Genomic DNA, 14,026 nt, shown 5'->3' with positions numbered 1-14,026 from the left:
TACTCTGGCTTCTGGGACATCTGTCTTACGTCTCCTCCTATCCCACTGGCTGTTCTTTCTTACTCTCCTTTGCTAATTCTTCCCCTAACTGCTAAAGGTTAAATACCCGCATGGTTCAGCTCCAGATGGCTTCTCTTCCTGCCCTTCCTCCCTAGTATCTCATCCACTCTCATGACTCTGTATACCATCTATTTGGTGACAGCTCCAAAATTAATATCTTTAGCCCAGATTTCTTCCCTGAACAACATATTTATTCATTCAGCTACCTACTTGACATTTTTATTTGGGTGACTTACAGATATCTTAAATGTAACATCTCCAAAGCTGATATTCTTTCCCCTTACTTGTTTTCCTATAAATGTAAAAGTCTAACAACTCTGCTTTCAAAATATACGCCAAATCCAATCACTTCTCACCATTTCCACCCTTAACACCTGGTTCAAGTCACCATAAAACTGTCTACATTATTTCAACAGAACTGGTCTTCCTGCTTCCTACTTTGCCTCCCCCCACCTCCCTATACACAGTGAATTTTCAGCAAAGAAGCCAGAGGGATCCTTTTAAATATAAGGCAGATTATGTCATTTCTGGACTCAAAAACTGTTCCATGACTTCCCATCTCATAGTACAAGCCAGAAGTCCTTACCATGGTACGCAGGTTCTTTGTGATCTGGCCTTTTTGCTACCTTTCCAGTCTCACCTGCTAACTTTCCCCTTGCCTACTCTGCTCCAGGCATACTTGTGTCTAGCCCAGTACGTGATGTCTACTCTGCCTGTAGCAGTCTTCTCCCAAATCTCTTCATGGCTTTCCCTCTCACTTCCTTTAGGTCTCTGTATAAATGTCACCTTGTCAATAATGTTTTCCTTACCAGCCTATATAAAATATCGTTTATTTATTTCTGCTGGACACACTTTCTGTCCCCCTTACCATGCTTTAATTTTCTCCATAGCATATATAATACCAATTGACATATTTACTTGTTTGTCTGTTTCCCCCCACTAGAATGTAGACTCTATTAATTTGTTTTATTTGTCACTATATCCCCCAGCCAGAACACTGCCTGGAAAGTAGTAGGAACACGTTAAATATTTGCTGGATAGATGAATGGATAACTAAATAAGTTGTAGGGTAACTTCAAGTTCCATGGGCTTAGGGTTGGGTAAAAGGAAGTATGGGGTTTTCAACAAAATATCGAGGAAGAACATGTACGCTAGGGAAGGTGGTAAGTTTAGTTTGGGACATGCTTAGTTTGAGATGAGTGTGGAACATCAAGATAGGGATGTCTGGTACTAGATGCAGTTCAAAGTATAGGAGTAACACCTGGGGAGTGTCGGGCATAAAGATACAGATTGATATTTTTATTGTTAGATGGTAATTTAAGCAATGTAAATGACTCATATCACCCAGGGGAAGTGTCTAGGGAAGAAATCCAACTTTGGAGGCAGGAAGATTTTTAAGAGAAAGAAGAAAAAAACAGTTAAAAAAGAAAAGGAAAGAAAGAAAAAGAGGGACAATCGTGGTGTAAATATTCGCGGTGAGAATTTTAAAAAGGAACAAGTTGTGAAAACTGTTAGAGGTCAAGCAGAATGAGTTTACACATGAAGCTTTTTTTAATTTTGGTATTGGGAGGTCATTAGCAACTTTATTGAGAAAAGTTTCTGTAGCATAGTGGGGAAAACGAGAGTTCAGAGAGTGGAAAGTGAGGAAGTGAAAATAGCTAGTTTAGATTACCTAAGAAGGAAGGTTGGCCATGAGGGGTACGTAACAGTATCCGCTTGAAAGGGAGATACGGTTGAGAAAAAAGTCAAGAGTGGGCAAGGCTTTCTGAATGAAAAAGGTGTAACAGATGATAGAGAAAGGAAGGAGATGGAATATCATTGCAAGAGTGGGGCTCCCGAGGAGACTGGGATACTAGATGGGGTCAAGAATACAGGTGAAGAGGTTACCATGAGAAGAGGATGGGTAGACAGATGTCTGGCGAAGGAGGTAAGTGAGGAGCTGTGATAGACCTGGAAGAGACAGACGGGGGAATCCAGGTTTCACAGATTCTCTTCTCTCATGTTTGTAGGTGGTAAAGTCAAAGGCTGGGAGTCAGTGTGTGAGAGATAGTTACAGACTTGGAGAGTGTGGTATTGTTTTGGAGGGCAACCATGATGAAATGCAGAATGGTTACCAGAATAGGATTGCCATGTAGCAATTGAGGGTCTACGAAAAAAAAATACATATTCCAAAACATTTATATATATATATATATATATATATGTACATTTACTGGTAAATAATCAAGCTTAAATATTTTCTCCCCATTGTAGCACAAGTACGGAAAGGCGAGAAATGCAGAATCCAAATTTCACTGCATCTGGTCAAGAATTTCTATCTAAATCTCATTTCTTTGAACACCCAACCTTGGAAAAGTCTTCAAGCAGTTTATCAGTTTCAGGGCAGCCACTTTGTAAGGTTCCTGCCCCAAGAAATGAAAAAAGGAGACACTCGATAACTACAGGCAAACCAATGAAAGTTTTTGTCCCACCTTTTAAAACTAAATCGCATGTTCACAGAGATGAACAGTGTGTTAACAGGAATACTAATTTCGAGGAAAACAAACAAAAACAAAAAAACATAGATGAACATGGCTCTGGTGATCGTGAAAATAATGTTAATGACAGTGAAATTCATCAGACAACAACTATGCTTTTCACAAAGGGTGAAGAAGAACCTTTAGGTATTGTGTGAAAATTTGTGTTGACGTATTTTTGCCTTTCATATATATATATTTCTTATGTTAAATAACACCTTGAGGATTTTTGCCCCTTTTATGATGATTACTAATTTCAAAACCTTTTGTATTGCTTTAGATATTTCTGTCCAAAGATTAAGTTTAAATTACTCTAATGTTTTCTTTCAAAGGTAGCTAACTGTAGACATTCTTCTTAAAAAAAAAAAAAGCTATTAGACATGCAGTCTTAGACAGCTATTATTGGATTATGATTTTTATCAGGCTACTAATTTTCTTCCAAATTCGAAATAAAAGTAATCTATTTCTGTTCTTCTAGAAACGTTTATCAAGTAGAAACTTTTTTTCATCCCTTAAGATTTAAAGTTAGAGCAAATTGATATATATCATTTTATAAAACAAGGGTTGTGCTTTTAAATTTTATATTCAATTTTACTTTTTGTTAATTATTTATTATTTAATAGATTTAATTACAAATCTTCAGACTGCCAGAGATATACAGGATATGCGAATTAAAAAGAAACAAAGGCAACGTATTTTTCCACAGCCAGGCAGTCTGTATCTTGCAAAAACATCCACTATGCCTAGAATCTCTCTGAAAGTAGCAGTAGAAAGCCGAGTCCCCACTGCATGTTCTCATAAACAGGTATGCTTTTGTCTATAATGCTAATTAATAGCTTTTATAGCAATGTGTAACTTTATTTCATTAACTGGCATCTTCAAATTGTTTAAAGAAAACAAATTGATGCAGAAATGGATGAGTAAAATCATCTTGCTTCCTAATCAGCCTGCAGTGGCAACCTCCTTCTCCTCTGCTGTCTTATCCTAAAGTGATCAGTGCTTCAAAATTACAATTTCGCTTTCGCCTTCAAAATGTATTCATTTTATTACTATAAGTGCTCTCAGCTGGGTGTTAAAGTCGTCTCATTGAATTTAAAGTGTGAATGACTCATAACCCTGAACGTGCTAAGAGCCATTTACATTTTTAAAAGGATTCTTATTAAGCCAGTACTATCTAGTTGGAATTTGGAGCAATGGAGAGGTAAGAGTCTGGGCCTCTTCTGAGTTTTTTAACTTAAGAGGTTTTCTTAAACATTAAATTTTTTATCCCCACAACGACTTCCTATGGCAGATGTAGCAGGAGGCATGTACATAAGGGGAATGGGAAAGGTGCAGCAGACTCTTGAATGTATAGGTCATTTATATTATGTAAAAATTTTTTGGCTTCTAGTAAGTAGGTTACATATTTTTATAGTGAATATTTTCATATTTAAATGAAAAACTTTGGGTAGATTCAGTTTGGGTGTGTTATAATTTTTTTTTCTGTGAAACATTCTTTTGTTTGATGTTTCTTACTCATTATCAAATTTTTCTATCATTTGTTTTGTGCAGCTATATAGGTACGGTGTTTCTAAACATTGTGTAAAAATTAACAGCAAAAATGCAGAGTCTTTTCAGTTTCACACTCAGGATTATTTTGGTAAGGAAAGTTTATGGGCTGGAAAGGGAATACAGTTGGCTGATGGTGGATGGCTCATACCCTCCAATGATGGAATGGCTGGAAAAGAAGAATTTTATAGGTACTCTCTGCAAAAAGAAATTTTGTATTAACTAACTTTTGTATGTTCCATCATCTCTCTCTTCCTCACAAGTCCCTTTTTATCTTTCCTTATCTCTCCTGAACTTAAAAATTTGGCTAGAAATCAAAAGTTTATACATTGAATCATTTTAAGTACATGTGGTTCACTTGATATTCTGTTGAAATCTTTTGAAAAGTGAATTTTGGTTTGTCTTAGGATTTAGTGAATTGGTTTTTCTTAAATTAGGACATTATAGCTTTTATAAAATAAAAACTGATAAGAAAGGTTAAGTGTGAGTTGGCCTTATCGTAAACCCACACACATGTGTATACTTGTGTGGATATTCTCTTTCATTGTGTATTTCAGTAAATATATAAAAAATAAAGTTAAACAGAAATACTTAAATATCAGTAATACCAAGTGACTAGAAAACTCCAGTCCCCTAAAAAATCAACAGTTTAGGAACTATATATCCTCTTAGGATTCTAGTGTTTATACAAACATAATTTTAAATGTTTGCTATCAGGGAGGTATTACCTCATGCCAATGACAAGAGATAGGAAACCTTTCTCCTGTGCCCTTATTTTTGAGATCTCAGTATATCTTTCTAAAGTGTATAGTTTTGAGAAAAGTGTTAAAATATTTTTTTCTTAAATTTTTGTTATGTTTTTGGAGTATTTTAAAACACGAATGTTATTTACATCTTGGTACTTGTCCCACATAACAAATATCAGCTGTTGATTCTAGTCGGAAAAGTAACAGCTGTATCACTTAATTGTATTAGGTAGACTGCATATTGTAGAGGTTGAGTGATTACTCTGTAATCAGGTGGGCATGGTTCAAACTGCGTTGTTGAGGCTCAAGCTGTGTTTTTGATCATTCAACAAATATTTATTGAGAACCTACTATGTGTCCGATACCATCTTGGGTACTAGGGATAGCAAAACAAAAAAACCTCTGCCCTAATAAATCATATATTCTAGTTTGGGACAGGGAAAGAAAATTTTAAAAGGGAATAAGTAAATGGTATAATATATTAAAAAGTGATAAATACTTTGAAGATAAAGCTGGAAAAAGGGGGTAAGAGAGAGTTAGGTGAGGAGAGGTATACAATTTTTTAAATAGAGTAAGAAGGCAATGTGTAAGGGTACTGATGCTAGTGGTTTGTAGATAGGAGGGTGGAAGTTTATGGAAGTTCTCTTTTAATTACTTCTGTTTATGTAGTGCTGAGAGTGAGAATGGGAAAGGAGGAGGAGTTGTAGATTTGAGCAGATATCAAGAAGAGAACCAGGACTAGAGAAGGAAGTTCTTAGGTGATTTCTAAAAACAATCTCTTTGATAAGAAATATATAATCTAAAATATAATTATTTTACAGTAAGGATCTCATTTTCCAGTTGAAATAATTGTATTGACTAACAAGTGAAATTTTTATTAGCATATTTTGATACATGTCATTTTCTAAAATTATAATACTTACTACGTTAACTCATAACAACTTATTGAATGATCTTGTACAATTTAGTTTTTGTGCAAAGAATAGTCGGGGTTATTGAATTCAGTATCATCTTACCTGGTTTTTATTATTTCTTCTACCTTTATTTGTTCAGAGCTCTGTGTGACACCCCAGGTGTGGATCCAAAGCTTATTTCTAGAGTTTGGGTCTATAATCATTATAGATGGATTATATGGAAACTGGCAGCTATGGAATTTGCCTTTCCTAAAGAATTTGCTAATAGATGCCTAAACCCAGAAAGGGTACTTCTTCAACTCAAATACAGGCAAGTTTAAAGCGCTATATTAAGTAATCATATATTGTATGGGTCAGACTTCTGTGCTGTCTGTGACTTGCACATCAGAGCCAGTTGTTGGTGACAGCTGCCATCCCACACTGCTGTTCAGTTGTATAGCGCAGTTCTCTTGTCACCCTCCAGCCCCCACTTAAGAGCAATCACACATTCATACACCCTATGCTTCCCTCTTCTCCCACCCTCTCCTTAACCTCTTGGCACATGAGAAGAATATGAATTACTAATTTGATCGGCTCTTCAGGGATTGCTAGTAAAGAATTTTTGCATTTGGGGGTTTTAATATTTAGTTCATATTTTAGCAGTATAAAACTTAATGTATTACCAGCTACCAAATTTTAAATTCTCTTCAGTCTCAGTATTCAATAAAGGTATTTAATTTTTATTCTCAATTATTCGGAGACTTTTTTTTACAATGAAATTCTAGACCCACAATTTCTAAAATAATTCTTTTTTTTCCTTTTAGGTATGATATGGAAATTGATAGAAGCAGAAGATCAGCTATAAAAAAGATAATGGAAAGGGATGACACAGCTGCAAAAACACTTATTCTCTGTGTTTCTGAAATAATTTCATTAAGCACAAATATATCTGAAACTTCTAGCAGTAAAATTAATAGTATGGATACCACAAAAGTGGCCGTTGTCGAACTTACAGATGGATGGTATGCTATTAAGGCCCAGGTGGATCCTCCCCTCTTAGCTCTCTTAAAGAACAGTAGACTAACTGTGGGTCAGAAGATCATAATTCACGGAGCAGAGCTGGTGGGCTCTCCTGATGCCTGTACTCCTCTTGAAGCCCCAGAATCTCTTATGTTAAAGGTAAATTAAATTAATGTACACTCTTGGTAAAAATCAGTCACTGATTCAGTTAAATTCTAGAGAGAGTTTACATTTAAATTTTAAAATTTACTTATGCCTATTAAGGATGCTTCGTTTCTTGAAAATGTACTGATACTGTTATTAGTTTAAGTGGCATATTTCTCAGATAGTTAAATATTTGTGGTTTTGGAAAGCCAGAGATATTTACTGAGCTGACATAATGCAGTTGCAAGTTAAAGAGCAGGAGTAAATTTGCACCGGATGTTTGATTTTGGTACCTGTAGCCCTCAAGTTGTTCTCATAGTATTGCTCTGCTTCCACTGTGATTACTTGGCCAAATCTCTGTTCCAGTATGATTAGAACATTAGATTTCAGTGATTCTTGGATATAGAATACTAAAGTACACCTTTCATCTCTATGTAGATTTAAACCTAGATAACAGGACTTTGTCATGTTGAATAGTCTGTAATACTGCTATCAGAAATGACTGCTAATGTTGCACATTCAGATTCACTTTTGAGGTAACCTTGTAAAGAATTTACTTCTGTTGTATTCTGGATCACTGTAATTCAGGAAAGCATTTTAATAAATCAATCATTTTTAAGTTAAAGAGATAATTTGTCATTAACTTGGGTTGCTTTTAGTCAAGCTGAAACAGGCTTTTGTTTTATGTTGCTTAGAATACCAAAGTTGCACTGGCTTTCAATTTTTGTTTTGTTTTTATCAAATCAATATATGTGCATAATTTCAAAACTCAAGTAAAATAAGGTATATAGCCCCACATACACAAAAGCAGTCACTGATGCAACCCTGCCTAACCTCCCTTCATGCTCCCCAAAGGCAGCCACTTCCAATCCCTTTGGCTATTTCTTTTGCTTATACTGTTAGGTCTTCTTTTCACCTTCAGTTTAGACATTAACTGTTAGCTTCCTGCTATGAAAGATGAGGAGTGAAGTCAGTATTCAATGTTTATGTTATAATGACTATGAAAATATTTTTTGCAACTCAGCATACAGTATACCATGATTACATTTCCTTTCTTTACAACTTACTGCTTTCCCTGGAGTTATTAACTGTCTTGTCTTTTTTGTCTTTCTTAATTTTCTTTATCCTTATTACCAACTCATTCCCACACAGGAGCCATATAAAAATTGTCTCACTATGTTAAAATACCTTTATCAGTTCCATTTCTTTTTCTTGGAGATTCCTTGGATCTCTCCATGTTCCTGCTCAGTTCTGAACTGGTTATCTTCTATGTATGCTGCACAGTTATTCTTGAAATTATTTTCACCTCTTTCTGAGTTAGAAAGCCCTATACTCTGAATTCCATACCTTTCTAGATGTATTCCCTAGCTTTAAGGGCACACAACCGCCAGAAGCTTCTTGAGAAAGGAAACATGCAGTTTTTTTTTTATCTTATTACAAGATTGGCTGAATATAGAATTTGAGGTTGAAATATTATAATTCTTTCAGAATTTTGAAGACATTTCCTCTATTACCTTCTTGCTTCTGGTATAGTTTCTGTTAAGTTCAGTGCTGGTCTTATTCCCAGTCCTTTACTATGTGATCTGTTCCTAAGACGTTTTTAAGATTGTCTCCATCATTCTGAAATTTCACAATGAGGTGATTTGGTGTCAGCCGTAAAAGCAGGAAAATTATTATAAAATCTGAAATAGAATTGAATACAGGTATATATTTAACTTATAAATCAATTTATTAATTTGTCCAGATTTCTGCTAACAGCACTCGGCCTGCTTGCTGGTATGCCAAACTCGGATTCTTTTCCAATCCTAGACCTTTTCCTCTTCCCTTGTCATCACTTTTCAGCGATGGAGGAAATGTTGGTTGTGTTGACATAATTATTCAAAGAGCATACCCTATACAGGTATGATGTATTCTTGAAACTTACTCTGTATTTCTTTCTTTAGAGACAATTAATTTGAATGATTGCTCCCTACCCTGTATTTCTGTTTGACACATTATTACAGTGGATGGAGAAGATATCATCTGGATTATACATATTTCGCAATGAAAGAGAAGAAGAAAAGGAAGCAACAAAATATGCAGAAGCCCAACAAAAGAAACTGGAAGCCCTGTTCACTAAAATTCAAGCAGAATTTGAAGAGCATGAAGGTAAAATGAGTTGTATTTACAAGATCTTTTTTTCAGAGTTTTAGAGGCTTCTAACTGGGTGAATTGTCTTTATTTTGAGTAATAGATTTTTTTTCCTAATTCTGAATTTTTTCTGATTTGAAAAAAAAATTACATAGGTAAACAGATAAGCATTGAATTGGCCCCAAAATATCACATCTTTATTCAACATAATGAGCTTTTAGATCCTCACAAATTGTCTTAGGCAATTAAACATTACATACCTACAGCACTTTTCAGAAGTCTTAATTAAACTGGCCCGTAAGCTTTAGTACTAAAGTATTTGTAGCATCAATTTTTGGTATTAGAGTAAAAAAAGCAACAAGGGAAAGAACTATCAAATTATTCTCCCCAAGCTGTTTGTCATTCTCTTTCCTCTGTGTCCTTATCTACATTATAGAACTTGCATTTTTGCTGTTGTAGTTGTTGATCTTTATGTTTTTATACCTGGAACTAGAGCTTATTTTCCCTGTGGCATCAATTTGAAAAATAAAAATTATAGTGTTTTATGCTTAAAGGATGTGAAATTTTACTTTTTTTATCTACCTTTTTTATTGCAGAAAATTTTATGTTCTGCATTTCTTCATGATTTTCTTTATTTTTTTAAAATTTTATTTTATTTTTTATACAGCAGGTCCTTATTAGTCATCAGTTTTATACACATAAGTGTATACATGTTAATCCCAATCTCCCGATTCATCACACCACCACCACCACCTCGTCGCTTTCCCCCCTTGATGTCCATACGTTTGTTGTCTACATCTGTGTCTCAATTTCTACCCTGCAAACCAGTTCATCTGTACCATTTTTCTAGGTTCCACATATATGCGTTAATATACGATATTTGTTTTTCTCTTTCTGACTTGCTTCACTCTGTATGACAGTCTCTAGATCCATCCACGTCTCTACAAATGACCCAATTTCATTCCTTTTTATGGCTGAGTAATATTCCATTGTATATATGTGCCACATCTTCTTTATCCATTCATCTGTCGATGGGCATTTAGGTTGCTTCCATGACCTGGCTATTGTAAATAGTGCTGCAATGAACATTGGGGTGCATGTGTCTTTTTGAATTATGGTTTTCTCTGGGTATATGCCTAGTAATGGGATTGCTGAGTTGCATGGTAGTTCTATTTTTAGTTTTTTAAGGAACCTCCATACTGTTCTCCATAGTGGCTGTATGAGTTTACATTCCCACCAACAGTGCAAGAGGGTTCCCTTTTCTCCACACCCTCTCCAGCATTTGTTGTTTGTAGATTTTCTGATGATGCCCATTCTAACTGGTGTGAGGTGATACCTCATTGTAGTTTTGATTTGCAGCTCTCTAATAATTAGTGATGTTGAGCAGCTTTTCATGTGCTTCTTGGCCATCTGTATGTCTTCTTTGGAGAAATGTCTATTTAGGTCTTCTGCCCATTTTTGGATTGGGTTGCTTGTTTCTTTAATATTGAGCTGCATGAGCTGTTTATATATTTTGGAGATTAATCCTTTGTCCGTTGATTTGTTTGCAAATATTTTCTCCCATTCTGAGGGTTGTCTTTTCGTCTTGATTGTAGTTTCCTTTGCTTTGGAAAAGCTTTTAAGTTTCATTAGGTCCCATTTGTTTATTTTTGTTTTTATTTCCATTACTCTAGGAGGTGGATCTCATGATTTTCTTCATTGTTTAACTCCATGTTCTAAATAAATTTGCAGGAAAATGGGACTCAAGATTTGATTTGCTTAAAATTATCACTAGCTCATAATTAAGTGAATCATGAAATCATTTACTTACATGAAATCACTTTCATGTAAATCATGTAAATTTCATGTAAATCATGAAATTTACAAATTGCTCTAATGAAGTAAACTCTTTGTAGGAGAACTTATTAAACCATGAATACACTAGTTTCAAATTTTCCTGGAGAACTTTTAGCAGATAAGTGGTTTATTTTTAACCTTCCTTCTTTGGGTGTTTTTTTTGTTGAGTTCTCTAGTTTTCAGAGTTCTTAAATTTATAGTTCAGCTAATTAGTGTTGCTTTTTTCCTAGAAAATATAACAGAACGATGTATACCATCACGTGCACTAACAAGACAGCAAGTCCGTGCTCTGCAAGATGGTGCAGAACTTTATGAAGCTGTGAAGGATTCACCAGACCCAAGTTACCTTGAGGTGAGAGAATAAGCTGGCCTACAGTGAGGCTAATCTTCATCCTTCAAGGTGGAAAGCTATAGTCACTCATCTGGCCACTACAGGAAGCACTGTTTTGAAATGCTGTGTTTCTCCAAGGGATGTGTACCTCAGTGATGGGGTCCTCAGTGATGTACCAAACCAGGGTGCTACATTTCTACTTCTGTACCAAATAGAGGATGAGAGGGTTAAATAATTTATATATTAAATATGGTTTAAAATGCAGGCAAAACTTGCTTATTTTTAAGATAAAACAAGTACCTTCAGAGCACTGTCTCAGTTTCCATGTTCTCAGCTCTTTCTCAGATCCTACGTAGAGTTTATTTCATAATCCTCTACCTTAAGGATACTTAGGTGGAAAAGTTTCAGAAGCACAAAAATGTGTTACAAATAGCATAGGCTTTAGATCATGGCTCAACCATTGATTAGCTAAGCAAACTGGATACAAAAGAGCTATAAAATGGGCACAAAAGATGTTTTAGGATCAAATTGGATAATGTATGTAAAGGGTACTGTTAACAAAGTTCTATGTAAATGTTATTATTAGAATATCATTTCATACATTAAGGTAGGCTACTTCCTAAATTTTTAGACACCTGGGTATCTAATTAATGCAAATTCTAGGATTAGTTTGCAAAATAGGGAGGAGGGGAAATTTTAGGAAAACAGTTTATTGATTAATCTGATTTATTTGATGACAATAAATGTTGTATATAATCTTAACTTTCTTAAATAATGGGACCTCAAAATAAAGAATACTCTGCTCGGAGAGTGAGCAGTGCTATTCTGAACAGAATTCCCTTATATTCCCAAATGTTACAACTCAGATTCTCCCTGTGGGAAGTGAGTCTGATTTTCAAGCCTGTGAGTATACTTGCTACAAGTCTGTAAGGCTTTATTATGCTCTCCTGAGAAATTATTTGCCTCTGTCTCTTTATGTTTGTTGAAGCTTATGAAGATAGTTTTAATTTCATCCATAAAATTTAACAAAATGTTATTCTGGTTTCCTTTTATAAAATTTACTTATAAGGAGAAATGGGGCAGAATGAGAGTTGGAGGACTAAGTTCTAGACCTGGCTCTGCCCCTGTGTAGCTGGACAGGTGATTTCTCTCTCGGACCTCCTTTCTGCCATCTGCCAGGGGAAAGCCTGAGAGTAGCTTATCTCTAAGGTTCTAAGTTTATGTGATTCTATGAGAGTCACTGAATCATTCTCAGAGGGAAAAATTGCCATCAATTTCTAAAATACCCTGTTAAGAGGACTTGTTTTCAGTGACAGTGTTTAGTATTGTGGAACTTCTGAAATCACATATTGTTTTTTTAATTCATGTTTAAGCTAAACACTGCCTATTTAGGAAGACCTTTGTAGGGCACAGGGATTTCATAATCTCCCTTCTCAGTATAGATTAGGGTATTAACATGGGTAAGTCAGCAGCAGTCTAGTAGGTTATATGTCAGGATTTCTATTTATTTTATTTTTGGTTGATTTTTTTTTTTGTTAATACTGGGTGAGGTTCCCAGGACGTTCAAACACCAGTTTGCTAAATGATTGGGAGAGAAATGTAGAGGCAGAGCTAAGTGCTTGTAGTACATATTTGTTTTAAATTGTATCTACTGTTCCAGGGTTAATGAAATTATACTATAGGGGGATAAGAATGTGTCCCCTTGAGTCAACCCCTGCCTATATGCCTCTGTAAATTATTTATTCTGTCTGTACCTCAGTTTCATCATCTACCACATGGAAACAGGAATAGTACCTACCTCATAGGATTATTGTAATGATTAAATGAATTAATACATTACCCACACATAGATCTATTTCTCAAATATAATAGGCATTCAGATGTTAACCATTTATAATGTCAGTGTTGATGATTATGATTATCAGAGTATATTTATAAGTAAGGGTTGTTTTGGCCCTAGGTAAATTTTTCATATTTATTTATTCATTCATTCATTCATTTATGGCTGCGTTGGGTTTTCTTTGCGGTGCATGGGCTTCTTATTGCGGAGTGTGGGCTCTAGGCCTGAGGGCTTCAGTAGTTGTGGCCCACGGGCTCAGGAGTTGTGGCACACAGGCTCAGTAGTTGTGGCTCATGGGTTCTAGAGCACAGGCTCAGTAGTTGTGGTGCACAGGCTTAGCTGCTCTGTGGCATGTGGGATCTTCCTGGACCAGGGCTTGAACCCATGTCCCCTGCCTTGGCAGGCTAATTCTTAACCACTGTGCCACCAGGGAAGCCCTGCCCTAGGTAAACTTGTCACAAAGATTAGTAAACTGTTTAAGTCATTTGAAAATATTTGTTATGTGATAAGCTGAGTACATTAATCTCAATTTTTATATTGTTACATCCTTAAAGTGAACTAAATTCTGTTGTATTTTGACCCCATTTAAAGAGATTCATTTACAATAGATGAGGTGGTTTGTTTCTATTTTGTTTGCTTTTTATTCCAAAATCATCTGCCTCAATGTACTCAATGGACACAGGGTTATTTTAGTGAAGAGCAGTTAAGAGCCTTGAATAATCACAGACAGACGTTAAATGATAAGAAGCAAGCCCAGATCCATGTGGAACTCAGGAAGGCTATGGAGTCTGCTGAGCAAGGGGAACAGATTTTACCAAGAGATGTTACACCTGTGTGGAAGCTGCGTATCACAAGCTGTAAGAGAAAGGAAAAAGATTCAGGTCAGTATGTAAAGTTTTTGTTTTTATCAATTTTAAGTTTAAAAAATTATTATTAATAAAATTATTTCAAATGGTAGATAA

The 14,026-nt window shown here is 35.3% G+C and overlaps 2 protein-coding genes and 1 long non-coding RNA gene across 4 annotated transcripts in view; 1 reads left to right on the top strand and 2 right to left on the bottom strand.

Moving 5' to 3' along the window:
• The window catches only part of BRCA2 (BRCA2 DNA repair associated), a 57,318-nt gene that overhangs the window by 29,993 nt on the left and 13,299 nt on the right, over positions 1–14,026 (top strand). The window contains exons 14-22 of the mRNA XM_049701099.1: positions 2,314–2,723; positions 3,200–3,381; positions 4,128–4,315; positions 5,924–6,094; positions 6,588–6,942; positions 8,672–8,827; positions 8,931–9,075; positions 11,124–11,245; positions 13,747–13,945. Coding sequence (XP_049557056.1) covers positions 2,314–2,723; positions 3,200–3,381; positions 4,128–4,315; positions 5,924–6,094; positions 6,588–6,942; positions 8,672–8,827; positions 8,931–9,075; positions 11,124–11,245; positions 13,747–13,945 — 1,928 coding nt within the window. The remainder of the gene's footprint in view (positions 1–2,313; positions 2,724–3,199; positions 3,382–4,127; positions 4,316–5,923; positions 6,095–6,587; positions 6,943–8,671; positions 8,828–8,930; positions 9,076–11,123; positions 11,246–13,746; positions 13,946–14,026) is intronic.
• On the bottom strand, positions 9,069–13,789 carry LOC105748670 (uncharacterized). The gene is made up of 3 exons (XR_004478327.2): positions 11,525–13,789; positions 11,240–11,426; positions 9,069–10,772 (listed from the first exon to the last, which is right to left on the bottom strand). It is a non-coding gene; the product is annotated as an uncharacterized LOC105748670 (long non-coding RNA).
• Positions 13,790–14,026, bottom strand: part of N4BP2L1 (NEDD4 binding protein 2 like 1) — a 35,156-nt gene continuing 34,919 nt past the window's right edge. For both annotated transcript variants that reach the window (XM_033410087.2, XM_033410085.2), the window contains one exon: positions 13,790–13,919. Coding sequence is in view for 1 of the 2 variants with exons in the window: in XM_033410085.2 (XP_033265976.1) it covers positions 13,913–13,919 (7 nt within the window). In the remaining variant the exon portion in view is untranslated. The remainder of the gene's footprint in view (positions 13,920–14,026) is intronic.

Source organism: Orcinus orca, chromosome 18 (assembly GCF_937001465.1).
Source record: "Orcinus orca chromosome 18, mOrcOrc1.1, whole genome shotgun sequence".
NCBI classification, from domain to species: Eukaryota; Metazoa; Chordata; class Mammalia; order Artiodactyla; family Delphinidae; genus Orcinus; species Orcinus orca.
Note: the sequence above shows the minus strand (reverse complement) of the source record. Positions and strands in the feature narration are given on the sequence as shown.